Raw genomic sequence first — 22,586 nt, 5'->3', positions numbered from 1 at the left:
CATTAGAGAAACTTAGGAACACACTCCTAGTGTTCAAACGAACACTATTCCTAAAGAGTAGTAGGTTTGTAGTCTTAGAGCCATGAATGAAAAAGCAAATAGCACTGTTGTGTGGCCTGGGTGTGGGCAATTTGTTTTAGGATGTTATAGTAGAGAATTGCAAAATCTACTTGGAATTTTCAACTCTGGCCTTTTTACAAGGTAAGAAATATAAATCTTGATATGCTGTAATAAATGTGTAATTTTGATGTATTTTTCTCATCAATGTAGGAAATTCCTATAGGGAATTATTTTCACGATGAAACTGTACTTGTGCTCCCCAAAATGCAATACTTGCAATTTGTATAGTCTGATCTCCCATATGTTCTTTTGTCTTTTCCTTTTCAGATAACATTTTAATATCAGCCTTGGTGATTGCCAGCACAGTCATTTTGACAGTTTTAGGAGCAATCATATGGTTCCTGTACAAAAGAAATTCAGATTCTGGTTTTACCACAGTTTTTTCAAGTGCACCCCAATCACCTTATAACGATGACTGTGTTTTGGTAGCTGCAGAAGAAAATGAATGTAATGCTCAATTTGACTAAATTTTTGGTAATCTCAGATTAAGACATCAAAAGTATTACCTTATCAGTGATTCCTGTGTATGAATATAAAATTGAAAATTATAGTTTTTATGGTACATTTCCTTGTTCAGTATTATTTTCCTGTAATAACTGTGTCAAAATTAATCAAGTTCATTAAAAAACAAGATTTTAGGCATGGAATGATCTTAGATATAATTGTGTGGTTTTAAGCCCCTCCTCCCATATACAAGATCTTTCACTTGAATGAATGAAAGCTTAAAGCCCAAGTAAAGGAGATAAAAATCAAAGCCCAGTCTGCTTGTCTTACTTGTTCTAGCTTCCCTTCCATTTAGTGAACCACCTCAGTTTTTAGCTTAAGGAGCCCTGGTGGCACAGTGGTTAAGGGGTTGGCTGCTAACTGAAAGGTTGGTGGTTTGAACCCACCAGGAGTGGGAGAATGATGTAGCAGTCTGCTTCTGTAATGATTACAGCCTTGAAAACCCTATGGGTCAGTTCTAGTCTGTCCTATAGAGTTGCTATACTAGTTTTTAATTTTAAAAAGTATTCTTTCTACTGTAGCTTAAGCAATCTCCCATGGTTTCTAGGTCTTGCTCCTTTACTAATGAACATGATGTTAGGGGGTAAGCCTGACTTTTAAATACAACATATATTTGTATGTCCTTGATTCTGTTTACAGATAATTTTTCTAATATTTATATCTTCCTTTACAATTTAGATGAGGAGATTTTACAGATTTTAATACACCATTCTCAACATGGTTTTATAATTTCATTAAGACATACCATTTTGGACCACAACCAGTATTTAGCACTGATCACAAACAATTAAAAATTTAGTAACTTTAAAAAAAAAAAAACAAAAAAATTCAGCTGTGTCCAGGAAGGCATGGAAAAGGCTGTCAATGAGCTAACACTTGTTTCATAGTGTTTCTTTAAGAAATTTTCTCCTGTCACTGTTAGTTTTCCTATCCAAGGTATCCCATGCTCTCCAACCATTTATAAATTTTATCCTTCAGTGACATAAAACTGTAAGCATTGACTGAAAATGCTCAAGTTTTCAGCAACTTATATTTTAAGACAAAGGTAACAAAAATACGAAAGCTGAAACAAGAGTGATTTTCTTAATCATCCTTTGCAGCTCAAAAGCAATGCTAGAAAGACTGTACAGACTACAAATAAAATTATATTTACTATATTTAGAAGCTTAAAAGCTCAACTAAAGTAATCTCTTCTTAAACCCTACCCCATCAAATATCTTACGGGGAATGATTTTCTTATGGGGAGGTATACTACCATCTCACTAGTCTGACCAATGGCAGCAATGTCCAACTTGTTCCATTTGTTTTCATTTGGTACTGAATCAAAACAGCTCTTCAAACACAACAGCACTATTGTTAATGAGATATGAGTAACTACTGTGATGACAGAACACTATGAACAGTATGGCTATATGGTACTAAAAGAGCAAATGTTATACTAACCATATTACAGAAACAAGGATAAACACAAATTAAGCACAGTCAGAGCTTTAAATTTTCAAGGTTTTGGTAGTGATTCAGATGTCTATTTTATCATTGATAGGCTAGTTAATAGTGTTACTAATAGTGAACATTCACCTGCGATATTCCTGCTTTTCCTATCTAGATTCTACCAGTCCTACAAGAACTAAGGCCATTCTTAGTTCTTCCCTAAAAACTTTCTCTGATCATCTCAAGTCTCTAGCACTACAGTGTCCAGTACAGTACCACTAGCTGTATGTGGCTATTTAAATAAAAATTAATTTAAAATTCAGTTCCTCAGTTGCACTAGCCACATTTCAAATGCTCAGGAGCCACATATGGTTAGTGGCTACCATATTGAACAACACATTATAGAACATTTCCATTACGGCAGAAAGTTTTATTAGGGCTGCTCTGGAATCTCCACCCTCCCCCCAAACTCCTATACAAAATTTCTTAACTGTACATTCCAACAATTTCTATGTAATGGAAGGAAGCTCTTATAGAATGGCTGTTTAAAGCTGTGATTCCATTTTTCCATTTATGATTTCATATTTTTAAGGTCTAGAAGCCCCAGGTGATAAAAGGCTACATTTAATAATTTTCTTTATATGTCAGAACACCTATAATAGGCCCTTGCATCTATCTGGTGGTCAACAGTTATTTACTCATTCAAGCCTGTATTTTTTTTTTTCAATATTAACAATAATATAAGTAGGCTTGTTTACATTCAGAATACAGAATTGCTTTCTTCAACATCTTGCTTAGGTCTATAGCTAATACTGACAATACATTTCTTATATTTACATGATAAAACAAACAAAAAAACCTCATTGCCATTCAGTCAATTCCGACTCATAGCGACCCTATAGGACAGAGCAGAACTTCCCCATAGGGTTTCCAAGGAGCGCCTGGTGGATCTGAACTACCGACCTTTTGGTTAGCAGCTGATCTCTTAATTACATGATATGTAGAGAGGAAAACATTACTTTTAACTAAGTATTCTTAGATATTTGCACTCTTGGCTTTATACGGTCTTATTTTTATTTTGGTGCTTAAAATGGATAACCAATGAAAGATTTTTGTTATATTCCCTCTTATATCTCCAGTGTCATGCTTAAACTGTGTCAGAATTTAACATGACAGTATTTAAATATTAAGTGGTACTGAGGAACCATAATAATCGTATAAGGCTCAAGCCACTATGTATCACTGTTATTTAGCACTTAATGTTAACAAAACTATATATAAAAAATTTATATGTGCAACAAATGGGATATTTTCTACCAGTTAATTAAGAAGTTTAAATAAAATTTTTTGTGGGTTGAACAGAAGACATTTAAATTTTTCTGCTGAAATTCTAATAAAAGAAAAAATGTTTCCAAACTCAAAGCATCTCTAATGGGCTGCAGAATAGATATTAAAATTGGCATCTTTAAAATTTGTATTTTTGCTTTAAGTAAGGCAATACAAAGATAAAAGGCAAGAATTGAGCAAATATGTTTTAGAAATATGTTTTTTTTATAAAATGAAAATTTGAAATAATAAAATTCTTGGCTGATTTAAAGTTTTTTTTTTTTTTTTGAGCACCAGTTTAAAAAGCAAACATCTCAAGCTGTAACATAAACGAATCGGTAAGCACTTTATTTTGAGCTGTTTTACATAATACCAACAAAATGACTTACATTGGACAAACCACTCATTCATATTTGAGAAAGCACATGGTTTCTATTTAACTTCTGAAAAAGTTGTTGTCATGACACCAGACTACAACTGTAAACCACCTGGAGGTAGTTTTAAGTGTATTTAAGGGTGTCGAAAGAGGAAAAATACAATGTCATGAAGTATACAAAACTAATGACCACAGTGTAGACCTATTCATGGTGAATAGGTGTAATGTTCATCTGCTCTCCAAAGGTAGTGAAAAATATTAATAAGTCATCAAATAAATGCTCAGACTTACCAAAGAACAGTTAAAAACAATCAAGATTTAAACAGTTTATTTATATCATATTTATCTAAAGAAGTGACAACACTAAAAAACACATTGAAAACCAGTGTTTTAAACTTTGAATGTGGGATTTAAAAATATTCCATTAACTTGAGATTGCAATTTTTTTAACCAAATAGCATTTTACTGGCAATTTTTATATAATTTATAGCTGTAATATTCCTAAAAGGAATATCTACATACTATGACTATGACCTATTAAATATAATCTGGATTTTTCAAATCAATACAAAAAAATCATCCATCATTTATATATTTTCCATGTATATACTTGGTTAAAAATTAGATTTTATTGCTAGGTGAATTTAGAATTCAAATTAAATTTGGGAACCTAATATAATGTTCTTCAGAACCTTCTCCCCATTCATTATTTTTTTGAACACTGGAAGCAAATGATTATCAAAATGAGACTGCAACTTATGGCAAAATAATAGGAAATAATAATAGGTGCCATTTGGCAATTTATTTTGAAAACATTTTATCCCATTTTTTCCACTAGTAAAACACGAACCTTTTTTCATAAATATGACTACAGTAATCAGAACACAAAAAAAGGTTGGAGGTGGGCACTGGTTAGATACTTAAAACAAGGATAACACTTTCCCACTCACCTAAAAGAAAAATACTTTTGATTACCAGTTTATAAAACATTAGATTCACTGGCCATGTTAAAAGGTCCAGCAGTAAAATTTTAATTCAACACTTGAGAATGAATATACATATACATGTATACATGTGTATATATATATATTCATTACATGTATAGATATAATCAATGTATTTAATAGGCATTCCCCCACAAAATTAATTGATACTTAATTGCCAATTTTAATAAACACTTGTTCACAAATCATCCATTTGTCTTATATGAAGCTACTAGGCAATATCAAATGTTCTGTTATCGTCTCCATCTTCTTCGGAATCATCCTCTGAAGCTGTTGAAAGAAAACAGGATGATCAAGAATGACTTTAAAAGGGATAAGAACTGGAGATGTAAATATGAAGCCACAACAGCAATGACTTTAAAATTAAAATCCCAATTTAGTATATACTGTTTGGTCAAAATATTAAGTTATCATGACACGGTTAGGTTTGACTGTGGGTGACACGTCCCTCTATAACGCCTCCACCCACATTTTTTGGTAATCTTATATAGTTCTTATAAAAATGTTTAAAAATGTGGTTTAAGAGTGTCTTCTATAAAGTTTTTGAGATCAATTTGTGTTCATAATAACTAATGATATATACACTTGAGAAAGAGTGGATTTAAGGCAAGTGCTCTCACACACCTGAGTAGAATCTGGCTTATTACCGCTGCATGTTTGATGCATCCGATGAGAATGAAAAAAAATGTACATAGGATAATAGGTTATGGGAGTTCTTACAACTTACACCAAAGCTATGTCTATACAATGCCGAAAGAAAGGTTCTATTTAATAAGTCAAAAGAGCTTTATATAGACATGGCCTAAATTAAAATAACTGGAGTCAGTAAAAACCTTTTGTTGAGATTATTTCCTATTTATTTCTCCACACTGTCAGAAACTTACCACTTATTGCAACATTTCTGACCTGAACTTACTCAAGAGCCATTAGTGGCTTAAGAGTTAACATAAAATACTGCAGAATGTCTTTAGAAGGACATAATAAGTATAAAACTGTATATCCTGTAAACTGCTTTGCACGTAGAGGAAAATGAAAAATCACCAAAGTAAAAAACTCATCAGCATCTTCCCTACTATCATAGGTACACTCTTCTTGTATTAGTACTGGACAGTTTAAGAGCACCCGGCAAATGGAACCAACATACAAGAAAACACAAGAAAATTATGCAACACTTACAGAAGAAACCTAAATCTGGTATCTTGAAATATATTCATTTATCCTGCACAATTCTTAAATTCATTTTCAATAAATGGTATCAAACAGGTATACCTAACTGATGAATGAGATAAACCCTATGGTTAAGCTTTAAGCTATACCTGGGAGGAATATCAAATTAAAAAATAAAATAGCTTTCCAAGCAATTTCTCATGCTTTTTATTTGATTAACCCCATGGGAGAAGAAAATTGAGTTGGAACCTATTTTCAGAATATATTAACATTCTTGTACTTAAAGAATTAACTTATAGCACCTACGACTTTCATTCTCAGCTTACTCTGGGTGTATTTCAACTCCATCTTTTCCTTGTTGGGAGTAAACACTGCTATTGTTCAGGAAACTAAATTTTAGGTGACAATGTTAGCTCTTAAAAACTGAAGAAAATTTATACTGAATTAAAGTATCATCATCACATCATCTGGAAAATGTGTATTTTTTTAAAAAAGAAGAGACTTTTATGTTAGAAGGGATTAAGGAAAAAAGTGACACCAAATGAAGCCCTACTGACTCTTACATTTTCAGACATATTAATTAAAACTGTGAAAATAATATTGTGTGGCTGTACCTCAAAATCCTTGTAAAAATAAAAAATAGTATAGCTTTAATGACAAAAACCCATTCTTAAAATATTCAAGGAGTTAAAAGGTTCTTATAAGGACTACGGCCTTCTCAAATCTTACATCAAATGATGCTGAGCTTTTTCTAAAGGTAAAAATGCTATGCACAGTATAGATCAAGTGTTTTGAAGTAAAGAAATTAGAGAAATCCATTAAAGAATGCATATTTAAAAACACTTAAAAGAGTATATACTGAAATCTGACAGTGGGGAAGCTTAGGTTAAAAAGTAAAATAGGTAGGGGTAATCTTTTGATTCCCAGAAACTGTTCCAGAGCCACCAATATCTGTGCCCACCTAATATAAAGCACTCTGGAGGTTGTAGGACCTTGAAAAGAGGGTAGGCTTGATAGGCTGTGCAGATGCCTGCCTGTAAAGATTTGGGCATTAAGCGCCTTTACATAGGAGCCCACGCAGAAGTCCTGATGCTGGAATGTGACCTTAAAATATTGGAGCTGCTGGTGGAGCTGAGTCCTCACGAAAGGTCCACAAGGACCTGAACAAGGAGCAAAACAAAACACCTATGGCTTCTGTTATGGACTCACAACCAGAATCCTTTCTCCCCTTTCATAAAACCATACTAAGACCAGGGGAAATCTTTTACTATCTAAAGAAGCTTATTAAGGAGTGCAATTTCTTTTCTACCTCTGCCAAAAAATTCTAACACATTAAGAAGTGTGATTTGCTTAGTAGTTTTAAAACTAATGTCAGTTGCCCAACCTGTATTTCCCAAATCAATCATTTTGGTATTATCAAGTGTATAAATGAAGCTCTAATCTGGCTGAAATACTTAATACTTAGGTTTTGCTTTGTGGGTTTAATTTGCAAAAGTAAATTCAACAAGTCTGGAGAGGGGAAATTCCACCTACTTTCGAGATCTTCCATATGTGCCTGAAGAGTTCTTGCAAGGTTAATAAACTAGAAACAATGCAGAAAGAAATACAGTAGTTTAAATGTTGCAAATGGATCCAAAGAGAGAATCAGTATAGGAGTTTCATTTCTACTTAAAAAGTCAAACATCATTTTTAGCCTTTTAAATAGGGGTCTTTCTCCCCCCACACCAAAAAATTACAAGCTTAAAGGTATTATTTTTAAATGTTTTGTATAATTATTAATCATATAAAAACCAGTTTCTTGAAATTGGGAGCAGATACAATAAAATAATTTTATCCAATGGTATTATCTTCTTGCTTTTGTAAGTATACCACTTCAAAAAAAATATGAAATGGAAGGAAAAAAAAAAACCCTTGCAAATTGGACCCAAATGAATTCAACTTTAGTGGTCAAGTTTTTGATAGAAACCCAAGAATTGATCTTTTCCTGCCTAAACTTGATGGCTCTATAAGTTTTACATTTAATTCTATATTTAAGGAATAATCATAACTTCCACTTTAATATTAACTTGTTTATATACCTTTTGCAAAGGCATGAATTCAACAGGCCTTCTTTTGTACGGTTTATTCACTCTGAATAGACACTTTTTAAAAAATCATTTCATGGCATAAACTAAATTTAAGGGCTCATGATTTCTAAAGTCAAAAAATCTTTGCTCAATTCTGAGTGCTCTTGGTGGTTTATTCTCTTTTCTCTTACTAGTAACAATCTGTCCACTGGCTCACAGGAATAATGTCCACATTTTTCTGAACACTTCATAGTGATTTTCAAAATAAAAACATCTCAATCCATACTTTTCTACATTTATATAATCAATGTAAAGATTTATATAAAATGTAGGATATATTTATGAACACATTTCAAAATATGAAGTGTTCAGATTGCTATAATAATGACGCATATATAGACCCTAATGTCTCCTACACAAAATGGCCAAGGCAGCAGAGCATAAAGTTTCTTCCAGTACACCAGGGCAAACAGCATCATTTACTTAACAAATAGCTTAAATAGTTTATTAAGGCTAACAATGTATACAGTAGAACACCAAACAGTCCATATCTTAAGTAATTTATAATATGGAATTTAGAAAGTGAAGTTAATTTCCCACACTCTTGGTTTTTAGAGTTCAATTTCAGGTTTCTAAGTCATAATCTTGAGGTTTTTATTTATTTTTTTTAATCAAAAAAAATTTTTCCTTGGTGTTTTCAATTTTGTCCCTGTTTCGCACTGAGATATATTACAATTACCTTCAAGAGCAAGAAAATTACTTCTTCACTCTCTAAAGTAGCTTTAGGAGAAAATTAGGCTATATGTTTTAGAAGACATTTTTCAACAATATCTTCATTTTTAAAACACATTTTAAAATAAGAGATCCCCAAAGGAAACAGGATGTGACTATATAAGGCATTCTGCTTTCCAAGGCAAACACTTGCTGTATCATACCCTCCCTTCTCCCCACTTCAGTATTACTTACTCGGACACGTGTGCTTGGTTCATTTGTATTTCCCATCATATCAGAAAAGCTTTGTTCGCACAAGTGCAATAATACAACTAGGTAGAGACCAGAGCTGATAAACTCATACTCAGCCTTCGATAGGGAAACAAACAACAGAAAAGGAAAAACATGGAGGAAGAAAAATTAGTAGAACCGAGACTGAGATCCACAGTATACTGATAAACTAAAGGAAATGTATTCATGTCCACTTCCTAGTAAAGACTGCTATGGATAACATGCCGTCTATTAAAACTGGGAATAAAAAGTTGTCATTCAGAATTTCCTAAAAATTTTACTAATGCTATGAGTCCATATAGGTGTGAATATCCTCTTTATTCTCACATAGTCTTCCTTTATATAAACATGTGACTTTTAAATCGATTGGTGATAAAACAAATGCTTTGGTTTTCTATAAAGATGGTAATAGATTTCATTCTCAAAAACCAAACTCAGTGCCGTCGAGTCGATTCCGACTCATAGCGACCCTACGGGACAGAGTAGAACTGCCCCATAGAGTTTGCAAGGAATGCCTGGCGGATTCGAACTGCCGACCCTTTGGTTAGCAGCCATAGCACTTAACCACTACGCCACCAGGGTTTCCTAGATTTCATTACACAAATAAAAAACAGAACAAAAACGCACTGCCGTCAAGTCGATTCTGACTCATAGAGATTCTACAGGGCAGAGCAGAACTGCCTCACAGGGTTTCCAAGAAATGGCTGATAGATTCAAACTGCTGACCTTTTGGCTAGCAACCAAGCTCTTAACCACTATGCCCTCAGGGCTCTATTACACAAATGACTATATATAATTACTTAAAAATTATCATTTATAGCTATGTCAATACACCACTGTAACTAAAACCTATTCTGATGGCTCAAGTGTTTCTTGTATGATACAACTAACTTAAATACATTAAAGTAAAAGAATACCTGTGCCTCATGTGAATCAGAGAAATTTGTACTTTGTAAAAACACAGAATTCTTCGGTTTAAAACCATTCTTTAGTTATGAAGAGATGAATACAAATCACGAATATAGTGTTATTAAAAATCTAATCTGTTCTGTGATTTTAACATATTAAGAAATACCTTTAAGTTATACTTTTTTGGGGTAATTAACTCATCTGGAGAAGAATTTTAAGTTCTTAGGACCAACCACAGCATGCAAGTGGTTATTATCAGATTGTGAGTATTAAAAAAATTGGAAACTAATTTATTAAAAGTTTCTTTAAATGCTTCACTTAGTGATTATTTTGTTTGTTTTTAACTTACAAGGAAAACATAAATCCAAAGGACATTAAAGAAAAAAATCACCTTCAAAGATGAAGCCACTGGACAATGAGGAAATAAACTGCATTAATCTAATCACTGAAAATGTTGCTAGTTGTCAGGCCACTAGAATCCATGATTCACACAGAACAAACAAGCTTAAATCTGGAAGTGTAATCAAGGCTGTCATTGTTTTTACGATGATTCCACCTAATATTTCCTAACACTCCTAAAATTTAAGATTATAGGTCATTAAAATAATTGGAGAACAATAAAAACATTCCTGTCTGGACTGAAAAGAACTGCCTAAATTTAAGAGACATGATTGAGTATCTAGAGAAAGGCAAGAGAAAACAATGCTTTTGAAGCCTGTCCAAAAAAAAAAAAAAAATTTTTTCCCCTCTGCATTATTCCACCATTTTATACTCTTTTCTTTAACATATCAATGTTCAGTTGTCTGCAAAAATTACTTCAGGATTTAAAACAATTCCTTGATAAAATTTATTTCCTTTTTGGATAAATGGCTCATAAGAGAATAAAATAATAATTGGTATTAAAGTAGCATCTGTGCTACATCAACTGTCTGATGTTTCGTTCTTTCAACCAGTGATTCTTAACTTGAATTTAAGGATCAGCTTAAATGGACCTGTGAATCCCTTAAATTACATAAAGAATTTGTGTCTGTGTATTTTCTAAGGAGGGCGGGTCCACCGCTTTCAATAGATTTCTAAAGGGTACCCATTACTTCCCCTATTTTAAAAGTAAAAAGTGTCCACAAAAAAGTCACATATATTATTCCATTTAGATGAAATAAATACCCAGAACAGGGACATCAGTAGAGATGGAATGTAGACTGGTACTTTCTAGAGTCTGGGGGAAGAGAGGAGCGGGAAGCAACTATTTAATGGGGATTTTCTTTTGGAGTGATGAAAATGTTTTGGGATAGAGGTGGCAGTTATACAACACTGTGAATATAAATTGCCACTGCTCTGTTCACCTTAAAATGGTTAATTCTGTTATATGAATATCACACCTCAAAAAAAAAAAAAAAAGTGTCCATTACCTTCTTCATTTAAAAACTGTTTTTTAAGCATTTCATCTATTCCCTTGCCATCATATTTCTTTTTATAACAAATATGCTAAAGACACTTGGATAGCCTGGCTCTAGAATCACTCCTGTAATCTCCTTTAGCATCTATTTTTTCCCCAGAATCTTCCTTTAGTAGGAAAAGTGAAAATATTGAGCCCTAACTATATAACTTAAGCATCTCAAAAAATTTTTTTTAAAAATGTAAAGCTTTGCACAACAAAAAATAGTGATCAAATCAATTATTTGGGTGTGGGAGAGGAGCTCTTAACACATAGCAAAATACCTGAAAACTGAAAGGGAAATACTTGAAAAGAAAATTTAATATGATCATAGAGAAACCTTGACATTATTGACTATATAAATAAAGGCTGAAGAAAAGGAAAGAAAAACAATGGGAACTTGGGATAAAAGAGATTTCATGAGGTATATTTGTTCAACATATTTTACGAACTACGAGGCAGGAATGGAGAGGCTGGAGGGAAACAGGATGGCAGGGAGGATACCGGCCAGACAGACACAGAGAAAACAATATTAAAAAATTATTCCCACATTAAAAAATAGATATAGGAAATGGATTCAGGGCTTAGTGTTTACTGTTTCTATCATCTTCCAACACTCAGAGATACAACTGAGACAGCTTTGGAGAAATAAGGTTGGCAAAGCCTGCTGTAAAACTGCTTTTCTGAACTTGCATTAAATTTAGGTTTATTTAGAAAGCATATGATACACTTTATCTTAATAAATTTAAACTCGGTTATTTGCCTTTTACTTACAAAAAATTAAGGGAAGAATAAAGAAAAATGAGAAATTATAATACCTAATGCAGTAACAGAGAATTATGTTAAGAACATTATTTTAGTGCAGGGTTTCTGACCATGATTTAATCTTTTCTTCAAGAGTTGTCCTTTAAGCATAGAATAGACACTTACCAAATTAGGCAAAATATACTAACTTGTTCATTTGCATGAGCTCTATGCAGTTCATGAATATCAAAATCCTCCAAGTTAAGCTGCAACTTCTCTTTACAAAGTTCACAGGTGGTTACGGCCTCTAATGAAGAACCTGGTAAAAGTTAAATTGCAAGTGAAGCTTAGTTTTTCTGTGTCTCCACAAACCAATTTTCATCTTACTGCTAAAGAAATGCACAGACAGATAAAGATTGCCATGAACTAGCAATGTCTCCTAAAATAGCACTCTGTAACTCCAGGCATGCACATTAGCTCCTACTCTTTGGTATTTAAGCCTCCTCCCATTATTTATATCTGGTTTTTTTTTTCATCCTAGATATTCATATATCCTTGATCATGGGAAGCTGACTTTAGAGGCAGTGGAATGTCATTTGGTACACCCTACTTCCTCTTTTAAATAGCTTAGTATGATGCCAAACAATGTTTACTAACATAGGTTCTCAAACAACTAGCTACACATACCCAGGACAGTATCTTTGGTTTGACAGTATCTACCTAACTAAGACCTTTTGGGATCTAAGGAATGTGCCTCTCCTACTAGCTAGGAGGATAAAAAGGGGATTCACATTGGGTCCAGATCAAAACACCTTCTTCTGTTCCATGGGTACTCAACATCTGGTTACTCCTTAGCTTTTGGCTCCAATTTAACAGACAATAAATAAGAAGTCTGGGTGGCATATAAGGTTTGTGATTGGCTGCTAAACCAAAAGGTTGGTGGTCTGAATCCACCCAGGGGATCCACAGAAGAAAGGCCTAGCAAACTGCTTCTGTAAAGATTACATACAGCTAAGAAAACCCCATGGAGCTGTTCCACACTGTAACACATGGTGTCGCCATGAGTCAGGGCACTCAAATCTCGTCCAGTGAAACATGTACCCCCCCCCCCCATTTTTCCTGCCTGTGTTTGTTTTCAGGTAGGGCTTCAAATTTAAAAATGTTCTAAAATGTAGAATAAATTACAGAGTAATAAGATAGAGGTTTAAATTTAATTCAACTAGCATTTATTGAGTGCTTGTTATATGCACTCATATTAGAGGTTCTGGAGATTCAGAGAAAGTAAGCAGTAAGAAGTGTCTTCAAGGAGCTCATAAACAATAAGAACTTGTGTTATTATTTAATTATAATTTTTTAATCCAAGACAGCAGTAGTAACCTATGTATTTTTTTGAAAATTGCTGAAAGGAAAGTGAGTGTGAATCTGAGGAGTATGGATCTTTGTTATGGCAAAATCTGCTGTGAACAGTCAAAATACACAATGTTTTTATTGTATTTCAAGTATATGGGAAACCCTGGTGGTGTAGTAGTTAAATGCTACGGCTGCTAACCAAAAGGTCGGCAGTTTGAATCCATCAGGTGCTCCTTGAAAACTCTGTGGGGCAGTTCTACTCTGTCCTATAAGGTCGCTATGAGTGAGAATCGACTTGACGGCAGTGGGTTTGGTTTGGTTTTGGTCAAGTGTATGAATAAAACCTAGGCTTTTTTTTTTTTTTTTGGGAATCTAGCATACATGAGCATGTCGAAATTAAAATAAACTGGAATATTTTCTTAATTCATGATAAGTATGTTGTCACCTTATGAACAATATAAAGAATGTAAAAAACATTAAAAAGCTTTATTTCTCTTATTAGACAATTATTAAGGTAATTTTTCTGATCCAAAAGCCAAGAAGTATGACGATCATAAAATATTGAGACAGGATGCCTCTGAATACGAATCTTTTTGTATCTCTGGGCTTGACTGTATTTGCCTAAACTTATACTAAAAAAAACCTTATACTAGGCTTGTTTTATTCATCTTTGCACACACTGTAGTTTGGCAGTTCATACACAGTAGCTACTTAATAAATGTTTAAATAAATCTCTACCAGAAAAATCTTCTAGCAGATGTGGTATTTAGTTTAAGTATGAGGAAGACTTCTGAAAAGTTATCAGGGAGTTTCAGCTGTTGAGATGTATACAGTCATTTGACCACATCTTACAAAGTATGACAACTTTATAAAGTAACTCCTATTTAATTGCGTACTTACCGCACTGGTAATGGTGTGAAACTATTTACAAGCACTATCTCATCTGACTTTCACAACAACCCTATGAGGCAAGTATAACTCAATTTTACTCATGATGAAACTGAGGTACAGTTCCAAACCTACTTACAAATCTTCAGAAGTGGATCGGGGGTATCTGTATTTTAAAAAACTCCAGTGAATGATTTTGATCAGCAGCCATGGTTGAGAACCAATGTTAAGCAACCTACTTAAGGTCAGTTTGAGCCAATATTCAAATCTTAGGCTTCTTAAAATCCAAAGCCAACGTTCTGGACCCTTACTAAATGTCAAGAACCATGCTAAAAACCTCTCTCATTTAATCTTAATAAAATCACATGGTAATGTCTAATAAAGCCTGTGAGTCTGCCATATCACCATATAAGCAAAAGGAGAGGATACTACAGGTGAGGTGGCCTGTCCCAGAACCTTGGGGTCAGGATAGCTTAGAAGAACAGACACATCCCTGCCCCCCAAAAAGGAGGTCTTTGCTCACCCCCTTTGACTAACACACCAGTATAAGTTGCAGAAGAAAACAGTTTTCCAGTAGCCCCACACTCTCCAGCTTGAAATATTTACCACCTACTTCTTTTTTTCACCTTCCTCCAACAATTATTAAAATTAATTCCATCATACTTCACAACCTATTGGTCTATGTCACCAAACTATCATTATCAGACCTTACATCCAATTTCCTACCCTTTTCATCCTATTACTAATTTCTACTATGCCCCTCTGGTACCAAGGGTTTAACATCAGTAAATTCCTCTACTGAACAACTTCTGTTTTGAATGATCATTCAACTTCATTCCTGAACCACAGTATCCCCAGACTGATACCACTTCTCCTGTAGCCATTTTTTTTTCACAGCTCCTTTTACCTCAGGACCAAAAAGTGGGGTAGATTCCTCTAGCCACTGTCGTTTCCAAACCTTTAAGTAAGCCCCTCATTCATTACTGACTTGAGCACCTGGCTCAGTCATCTTTACCAAATCACTTCTTGGCTATTTCAACATCAACATACATCATTCACTTTGGATTCTTACTTCCTCAACATCTTCTAATATTACCCTTCCCACTTCAGCTACTCACTCTATGGTTACACCCTTGATCCTGTCATCACAACTTAGTCTACTACCTCTAAGTCTATACTTTAAACAAACTCTCCTCCTGTGTACCTACAATTTCTTATTCCAGATTACCTACTGTAGCAACAGTCTTCAATGCCAATAAAACTTGCATGCCACCACTTTCTTACTGCATACTCCCTGATGCTCTTAACTCCCCTCCTGATTTTAATTCCCATGATCACCACATTTATGGTCTCACTGATACCTTTAACTCCCTTCATCATATTTGCCTGGCAAAGGTCCTGCTCAACTCAGCTGAACCTGAATCCGTGTCTGTATCCAAACATTTGAAAACGGCTTAACAACAACAAAAAGGAAAAGTAGTGTGCATAAGTGTCTCACTTTAAATTCATGGCCATAGATTTCACGGACATTAACACTACTGTATTTCTTTTGTATACTGTTTTCCTCATACATAAAAACTTCCTACACTTGTCTTCTGGCAGCTAAAAACCTTATCCCACACTTCACTAAGAATATAGAAGCAACTATACAGGAATTCATGCATTTTGCCACCAAAGCTACAAACTAACCAAACACTCATATCTATACTAACTAGCCTTCCATAGATGAAGTATACCTTTTTCTATCAAAGGCCAGCCACTCAACTTAGGCTCTGGATCCCATCTCCTTTCTCTCTTCTCATCATTCTTCCCTCTCTACTGGATCTCTCGTTAACATAAAAACATAACCTAAAATCTCCTACCTCAAAATAAAAACAAAAACACTTCTCATGAGCCCACCCCACTGCTGTTGAGTCGATTCCTGCCCTATTTCTCCAATCTCCTTAACAATAAAACTTGTTGAAAGAGGGCCCTAGGTCGCTATCTCCCTTTTGCTTACCACCTTTTACATCCTTAATCCAGTCTAACCAGGCTTATGATCTATCTTATCATTCCACTGAGACTGAGGCCACCAAGGACTCCATGCCGTGAATCCAATCTTCATTTCTTTGTTCCTATTTTACTTGACCTGTTAACAGTTCCTGACAGGGTTGATAAGATCCTCCTTGAAAAATTTCCTTCTTTTGGTATGCATACTACTACACATGCCTAGTTTTCTTCCTACCTAACAGTAGGCTGCTCCTCAAATCTCCTCCTCTGCTCTAACATTTCTTTTGTATCTGCTCTCTCCTTAGGTGATCCTATTTAATCCCAAAACTTTGGATATTATTTACGTGCTCATGATTCCCAAAACTTTGAACCCTATAGTCTCCTGAAACACTAGGCTTGTCTAGCTAACTGCCTACTTGATATTTCCATGTGGTTACCAAATAAGCAGATCAAATACAACGTGTTTTGTAAAACAAAACGATTCCCTATACCAAACCTGTTCCATTCTCAGTCCTTCTTATCTTAGTAACTAGCATCACCATTCACCTAGCTATTTAAAAAAAGTTTTTTTAATTGTTCTTTCTACCTCATTCCACCGTATCGAATCCATCGGTAAGTCTTACACAATCAACCTCAAAAGTAAATCAAAAATCCATCCATTTCCTCTTCCTCCACCACGTCCTAACCATCACCATCTCCTACAAGTACTACTTTCCTGCCCTCAAAGGCTTCCTGTCCACTTAGATAAAAATCTAAGCTTTGTATCTTAGCTTTAAAGTCTTATGAGTTAGCCTCTGCAAAACTCTGATCTCAACTGTATCACACCTCACTTCGCCTACACTGTGCAGCTCAGCTCCTCAAACACACCTATTTTACTCCCAACTTAAAGCCTTTGCACTAGTTGTTCCTTCTGCTAAAATGCTCTTCCCCCTCATTCTGGACTAGACAGCTACTTATCATTTCGCTCTTGGTTTAAACGTCATTACCTCAGCAAAACACTCCCTCAACACCCAAGAGCACCACAAGAGCAGGATCTTGTCTGTCTTATTCACCACTCTACTTCTCACATCTAGATCTATGACTGCTTCCTAATAGGCACTCAATGAAGGAATGAATCCTAATTTGATAAACGAGTCAACAACATTAGAGACAATCTTTCTCAAGGTCACACAGCTGGTAGGTAGACAAGTATACATTTCTCTGATGATACACAAAAACAAAAAACCAAACCTGTTGTCACAGAATCGATTCCGATTCATAGCGACCCTATAAGACACAGCAGAACTGTCCCATAGGGTTTCCAAGGAGTGACTGGTGGATTTAAATTGTATGCTTTCTGGTTAGCAGCTGAGCTCTTAACTACTGTGGCACCAGGGCTCCAACCAATCACAAATTATAATTGTATTACACATGTATGAAAAACTAAGAAGTTGTTGGTTAAATGAAATATAAGAAACATTGTTATAAATTAAATTTATAGTGCATCTGTTCGATTTAAAAAATGATTAAGACAAGACTAAATTCAGCAATCAATAAACAATCACAAAACTATTAACTAAAATGCACACATTCATCTCTTGGAAAAGTTCCGAATAGAAAAGGTAAATCTTACCAGAGTTAATTTTGGCCTGTAACCACTTTTTCATACACTCTTGGTGGACATACTGCAAACTTCCTGTGCATTTGCATGGTTCTATCAGCAAGTTAGATGATGATGCAGCTGCCATCTGACAAATTCTACATAAGTCACCTTCTTCTTCTTCAGAGTCTTCTAGAAGAAGGCTGGAAAAGAGGGCATATTTCCCAAACACAGCTATCTTAACTCATCCCAGTTGATTATTTCCAGTCATACATAATCCCAAACAATATCTCTTTTTTTACTACTTCAACTCATATTCTTGCCAGGTAGAAAAAAAAAAAAACAGTAATAGTCATAAACAACAGCAGCAACAATCACCATGAAACATGTTTCATTAAGGATGAAAGTTACAGTAAATATTTTAACCTCCACCCTCTGGGAAAAAAAAAAAAAAATCAAACCCACTGCCATTAAGTAAATTCCTACTCATAGCGACACAGCAGGATAAAGTAAAACTGCCCCGCAGGGTTTCCAAGGCTATAAATCTTTACGAAAGCAGATTGCCACATCTTTCTCCTGAGGAGCAGTTGGTGGGTTTGGACCGCCAATCTTTCAGTTAACAGCCAAGCACTTAACCACTGCACCACCAGGACTCCTTTACTTATCTTCAAATTATTTAAGTAATTTTGTCTTTGATACCCCAGTTTAAGTTGTAGATTCCTCACAATCGCTTTATAAGTATGCTTAAGAGATTTTAATTTCTTCAGTATGACAGACTACTTCAGGTCCAAAAGTGTAAGAATAATGTACTTATATACTCATAACTTTTGCCCCTCCACCCCCCCAAAATTAGCCAATTTCAATTAAACAGATACTGATTTGTGATTTTTCATTTGTATGTTATAAAAAAGCTAATTTCCCATGTTTACACTGACAAGCTTTTTGAATTACAACACAGTAAAAAAACAAAAAAAGTAGATTTTTAAGTTTTCCATTCTTCTTGCCCCAGCAATCTATTAAATAATCCTGATTGTTTTTTTAAGGGTAGGCTTTTGAAGAATGAGCCACTTTCCAATAACCTATGGCTCCTATTTAATAGGCCAACATGTACTGCTTAAGTGCAAAATAATAGTTATATAATAAGTAATTTTTCTCTAAAATCCCTATTGCCTTAGCTCACTGCTGACATGAAATAGGTACTCAGTAAATTAATGATACTGAATGCTGAACTGTCACTAAAATACAATTGGGACTATATGGGTTCCTAAATCAATTTAAGAAACACTCTTGTAATCCATTCCTCTGTGTATACAACTGTTGGGTGAGTTTCATGCCCTGGTGTAATCAGAGACATGGCCTCAAGCTTAAGTGTTCTGCAAGGCTGAAAACATGGTATTTATGTTTTGTCTTTAATTTTCTCCCCTTCATAGTCTGTTGTTTTTTACTTAAAAAATCCAGTTTTTCTTTTAACACTCTGATTAACTGTAGAGTGTCTTACGTGCTTAATATATGAGACACAAACACGCTAACACTTCTGCCATAATAATCATAAATGCTGCTTTTTAAACCAGGCAGGATAATAAAAACAAAAAAACTTGTTGCTGTGGAGCTGATTCCGACTCATGGCAACCCCATGTGTTACAGAGTAGAACTGCTCCATAGTGTTTTCTTGGCTGTAATCTTTACAGAAGCAGATCACCAGGTCTTTCTTCCATGGCACTGCTGGGTGGGTTCAAATTGCCAACCCTTAGGTTAGTAGTTGAGCACAAACCATTTGTACCAGACAAGGTAGTGCTGGGTTAACCTGTTTGTCTCTGGAGATCACTAAACCAATGCTTTGCCTTCTATTTATACTGCTGCATTCAAATTAACCTAACTTTGAGAGCAAGACACCTAATAGTTACTATACTTCTCACCAGATGTGCTTGCAATCAGAGGAAGTTGCCATAATCAACTGGTGCAAAAGCTAACAGTACCAAAGTAGAATAAATCTCTTTCTCCAAGGAACATAATCTACAAGTTTTAAAAGCATTAAATGGTCCAACTTGTCCTACATGAGGAACAACGGGAGTACAGCAAGCAGGCCAATGTCTAACATCTCAGGAAGAGTGTAAAACTCCCTTTATCACCAGAGTTGGATTTGAATGCATTTCTTGTTACAGCACAAAAACTCTACAATGGCAGTAACAACAATGCTTCCAAACAACTCTAATACATGAGACCTTTATGCAAAAGAAAAAATAAAAAACCACCAGAACCTTTGCTTTATATAAGCCTTTTCTTCCTATTATTTCACATGTACTATCTCATCCCATTTTAACATAAAAACTATTTTAATAGATGAAAAACTAAGTAACAAGGCCTTATAAGATGATAAAATTAACGGTCAAATGGGACTAAAACCTCTGGTCTTTTCATTCTTACCAGTGGTCTTTGGAATTTTCAATTCTACAAAGGATTTCATTTTACATAAAAAGGTTCTAAGCCCTGAATTTAAACTGTTATTTCTGTCAAAGTGAAATATATTCCTACTATATAAAGAATATTCAGTATGCACTTGGACGTCCAAATCAAGATACGCCCTGTTAACTCAGAACTGAAGCCACTCCTGAAGTCCACCTTTCAAAGATCAGACAGGCCTATAAAACAATCACACATGTGAGGAACATGCTCCTTAGTTCAATCAAGTATACATGAGACCAAATGGGCAACACCTACTGAAAGCAAAGACGAGAAGATAGGAAGGGACAGAAGTGGACAAATGGATATGTTGAACCTGGGATGGAAAGGGATAGTGCTGACACACTGCAGGCATTGCAACCAATGTCGCAAAAACAATTTGCATATAAATTTTTTAACGAGAAACTAATTTGCACTGTAAACTTTTACCTAAAGCACAATAAAAAGTAAAATAATTAATTTCTGCATCTTAGTTCACTTAATTGCAAAAAAGATTTTCAGTGGGAAATACGAGTTCACTTACGTAGATAAATCATCTCAGTAAAGGATAAGACAGATTGTCTTGACTATCCATGGCCATCTGGGCCCTCTTACCAATGTCAATTACCAGTAATCTATCAAGGAATAGGGCAAGAAATTAAGACTTTTGTCTTTGTGTATGCATGCAGCCAAAACTGGATGAAAATCACCTTTAGACTATTTCTTGATGCCATCCACTACCTCAATGCCTAACTCCTTTAATGTCCATCCATTTACCTAAGAGAGAGAACCTAACATCTTACTGGATGTAAATTTTAAGGAAAGAATTTTTAGATATCAATGTTATTAGAAGGCATTTTAGAAATACGTTTTTTCCTCCAACCTGCTCTTTCTTTATAGGTTTAAGACAGGTGTTTGAATTTACCTCTCTTTTATTTTCTGTAGTCTTTCTGGATCTCTTGAAGGTGCACTTTTGGTTTTATCACTTTTTCCATCAGATGAATTCCAACCGGAAGGGATAATATCTACAGTAATCATGACATTGTCAGTCAAATGACTTCCAAGTGCTGGGGGGACTGCAAATCTGAATAAAGAACCAGGAAGAACCCCAGTTATTCCTGCATTTCTTCCACTGTGAGCTGAATCTGATGTAGAGCCACCTGTGGCAGCACTGCTTGATGTTGCAGATGCTTGTGGTCGGCTGGCAGCAGCCCCAAGGGAATCATTCTGCGCTTCAAGGTGAACCACTTCATTAGCTTCTCTTCTAAAAATATGAGATCTAGATGGTATATCAGAGGCTGATATCCTTGAAGATTCGTCTCTTCCTTCTCGCCTCCTTCTAGAGAACAAGGGTGTGCATCTATTTCTAAGTGAGGAAGATAACCATGGTCCTGTATTTCTAGCTTCAGACTCTTGGTTAAAATTTTCTGAATCTGGTTCAGAGCTATGATTTTGACCAAGAGATGACAAACCCCATCTTCGCCTAAGAAATCGAAATCCCTGAGATGTTTCAGATCCCCTATTATCTGGAACTTCAGAACTTGATGCTGCATTACTACGAGACTGTGAAGATGTCAAGACTCTAGGAGAAATATAAGAATTCTCAGAACTTAATGATCTTGTATTCAAGGAATCCTGACTAGATCTCCGTGAAAAAAAAGTAGATGACATACTAGAAGCTATGCGTGACAGCAATCTCCTGGTCGTACGCCTTCCTTCATTGTCAGAAGATTCTTGAAATGATCTTTGAGATGAAGCAACCCTTTCTGAACTGCTTATGGTCGGGCTATCACCTCTATTTGAAATATAAGAAAATCCAGGCTGTGTACTGCTTTGAGGAGGTTCCAATTCTCTTTGAGAAAAGTTTGATCTTAAAGAACTTCTGCTACAGTCCCTAGGACACGGTACGGACTGATGTTCAGAAGGCAATTGATGGTTTGTGGATGATGTATTCAACTGTAAAGTGCTCAGTGAGTTCTCTTTTGGTCTCGCTCCCTGTGAATACGAAGAAGGAACTCTGTCTTGAACATCTATTTTTGAGAGGAAGGAAAGATAACCAATTACATGAAATAATCTGAGTATTATTAAACTTACATTTATTAATTACTAATTACTGCCAAAATGAAACACTGGATTCAAACTCAATACTGCTATAATTACACAGCTTAACTATTGTTACAGAAAAACAAAACAAAAATAAATGTATTTCTTTTCCTATTGTTAAAATCCAACACTGCTTGTGTAAAGTCAACATTAA

The 22,586-nt window shown here is 34.9% G+C and overlaps 2 protein-coding genes across 5 annotated transcripts in view; one reads left to right on the top strand and one right to left on the bottom strand.

Moving 5' to 3' along the window:
* Positions 1 to 3,669, top strand: part of LY75 (lymphocyte antigen 75) — a 157,746-nt gene extending 154,077 nt beyond the window's left edge. Inside the window, exon 39 of the mRNA XM_049888785.1 lies at positions 388 to 3,669. Coding sequence (XP_049744742.1) covers positions 388 to 587 — 200 coding nt within the window. The 3' untranslated portion in view covers positions 588 to 3,669. The remainder of the gene's footprint in view (positions 1 to 387) is intronic.
* Positions 3,670 to 4,529: 860 nt separating this feature from the next.
* The window catches only part of MARCHF7 (membrane associated ring-CH-type finger 7), a 51,208-nt gene continuing 33,151 nt past the window's right edge, over positions 4,530 to 22,586 (bottom strand). The window contains exons 5-10 of one of the 4 annotated variants that reach the window (XM_049888806.1): positions 21,255 to 22,359; positions 17,924 to 18,093; positions 12,294 to 12,403; positions 8,961 to 9,074; positions 7,462 to 7,510; positions 4,530 to 5,031 (exon numbers count right to left, since the gene is read on the bottom strand). In XM_049888806.1, the coding sequence (XP_049744763.1) occupies positions 4,973 to 5,031; positions 7,462 to 7,510; positions 8,961 to 9,074; positions 12,294 to 12,403; positions 17,924 to 18,093; positions 21,255 to 22,359 (1,607 nt within the window). In that variant the 3' untranslated portion in view covers positions 4,530 to 4,972. Of the gene's footprint in view, positions 9,075 to 12,293; positions 12,404 to 17,923; positions 18,094 to 21,254; positions 22,360 to 22,586 lie in introns of all 4 variants that reach the window. The other 3 variants (XM_049888804.1, XM_049888807.1, XM_049888805.1) reach the window with 3 other exon arrangements.

This window comes from Elephas maximus, chromosome 6 (assembly GCF_024166365.1).
Source record: "Elephas maximus indicus isolate mEleMax1 chromosome 6, mEleMax1 primary haplotype, whole genome shotgun sequence".
NCBI classification, from domain to species: Eukaryota; Metazoa; Chordata; class Mammalia; order Proboscidea; family Elephantidae; genus Elephas; species Elephas maximus.
This window is presented reverse-complemented; position numbering and strand designations above follow the sequence as displayed.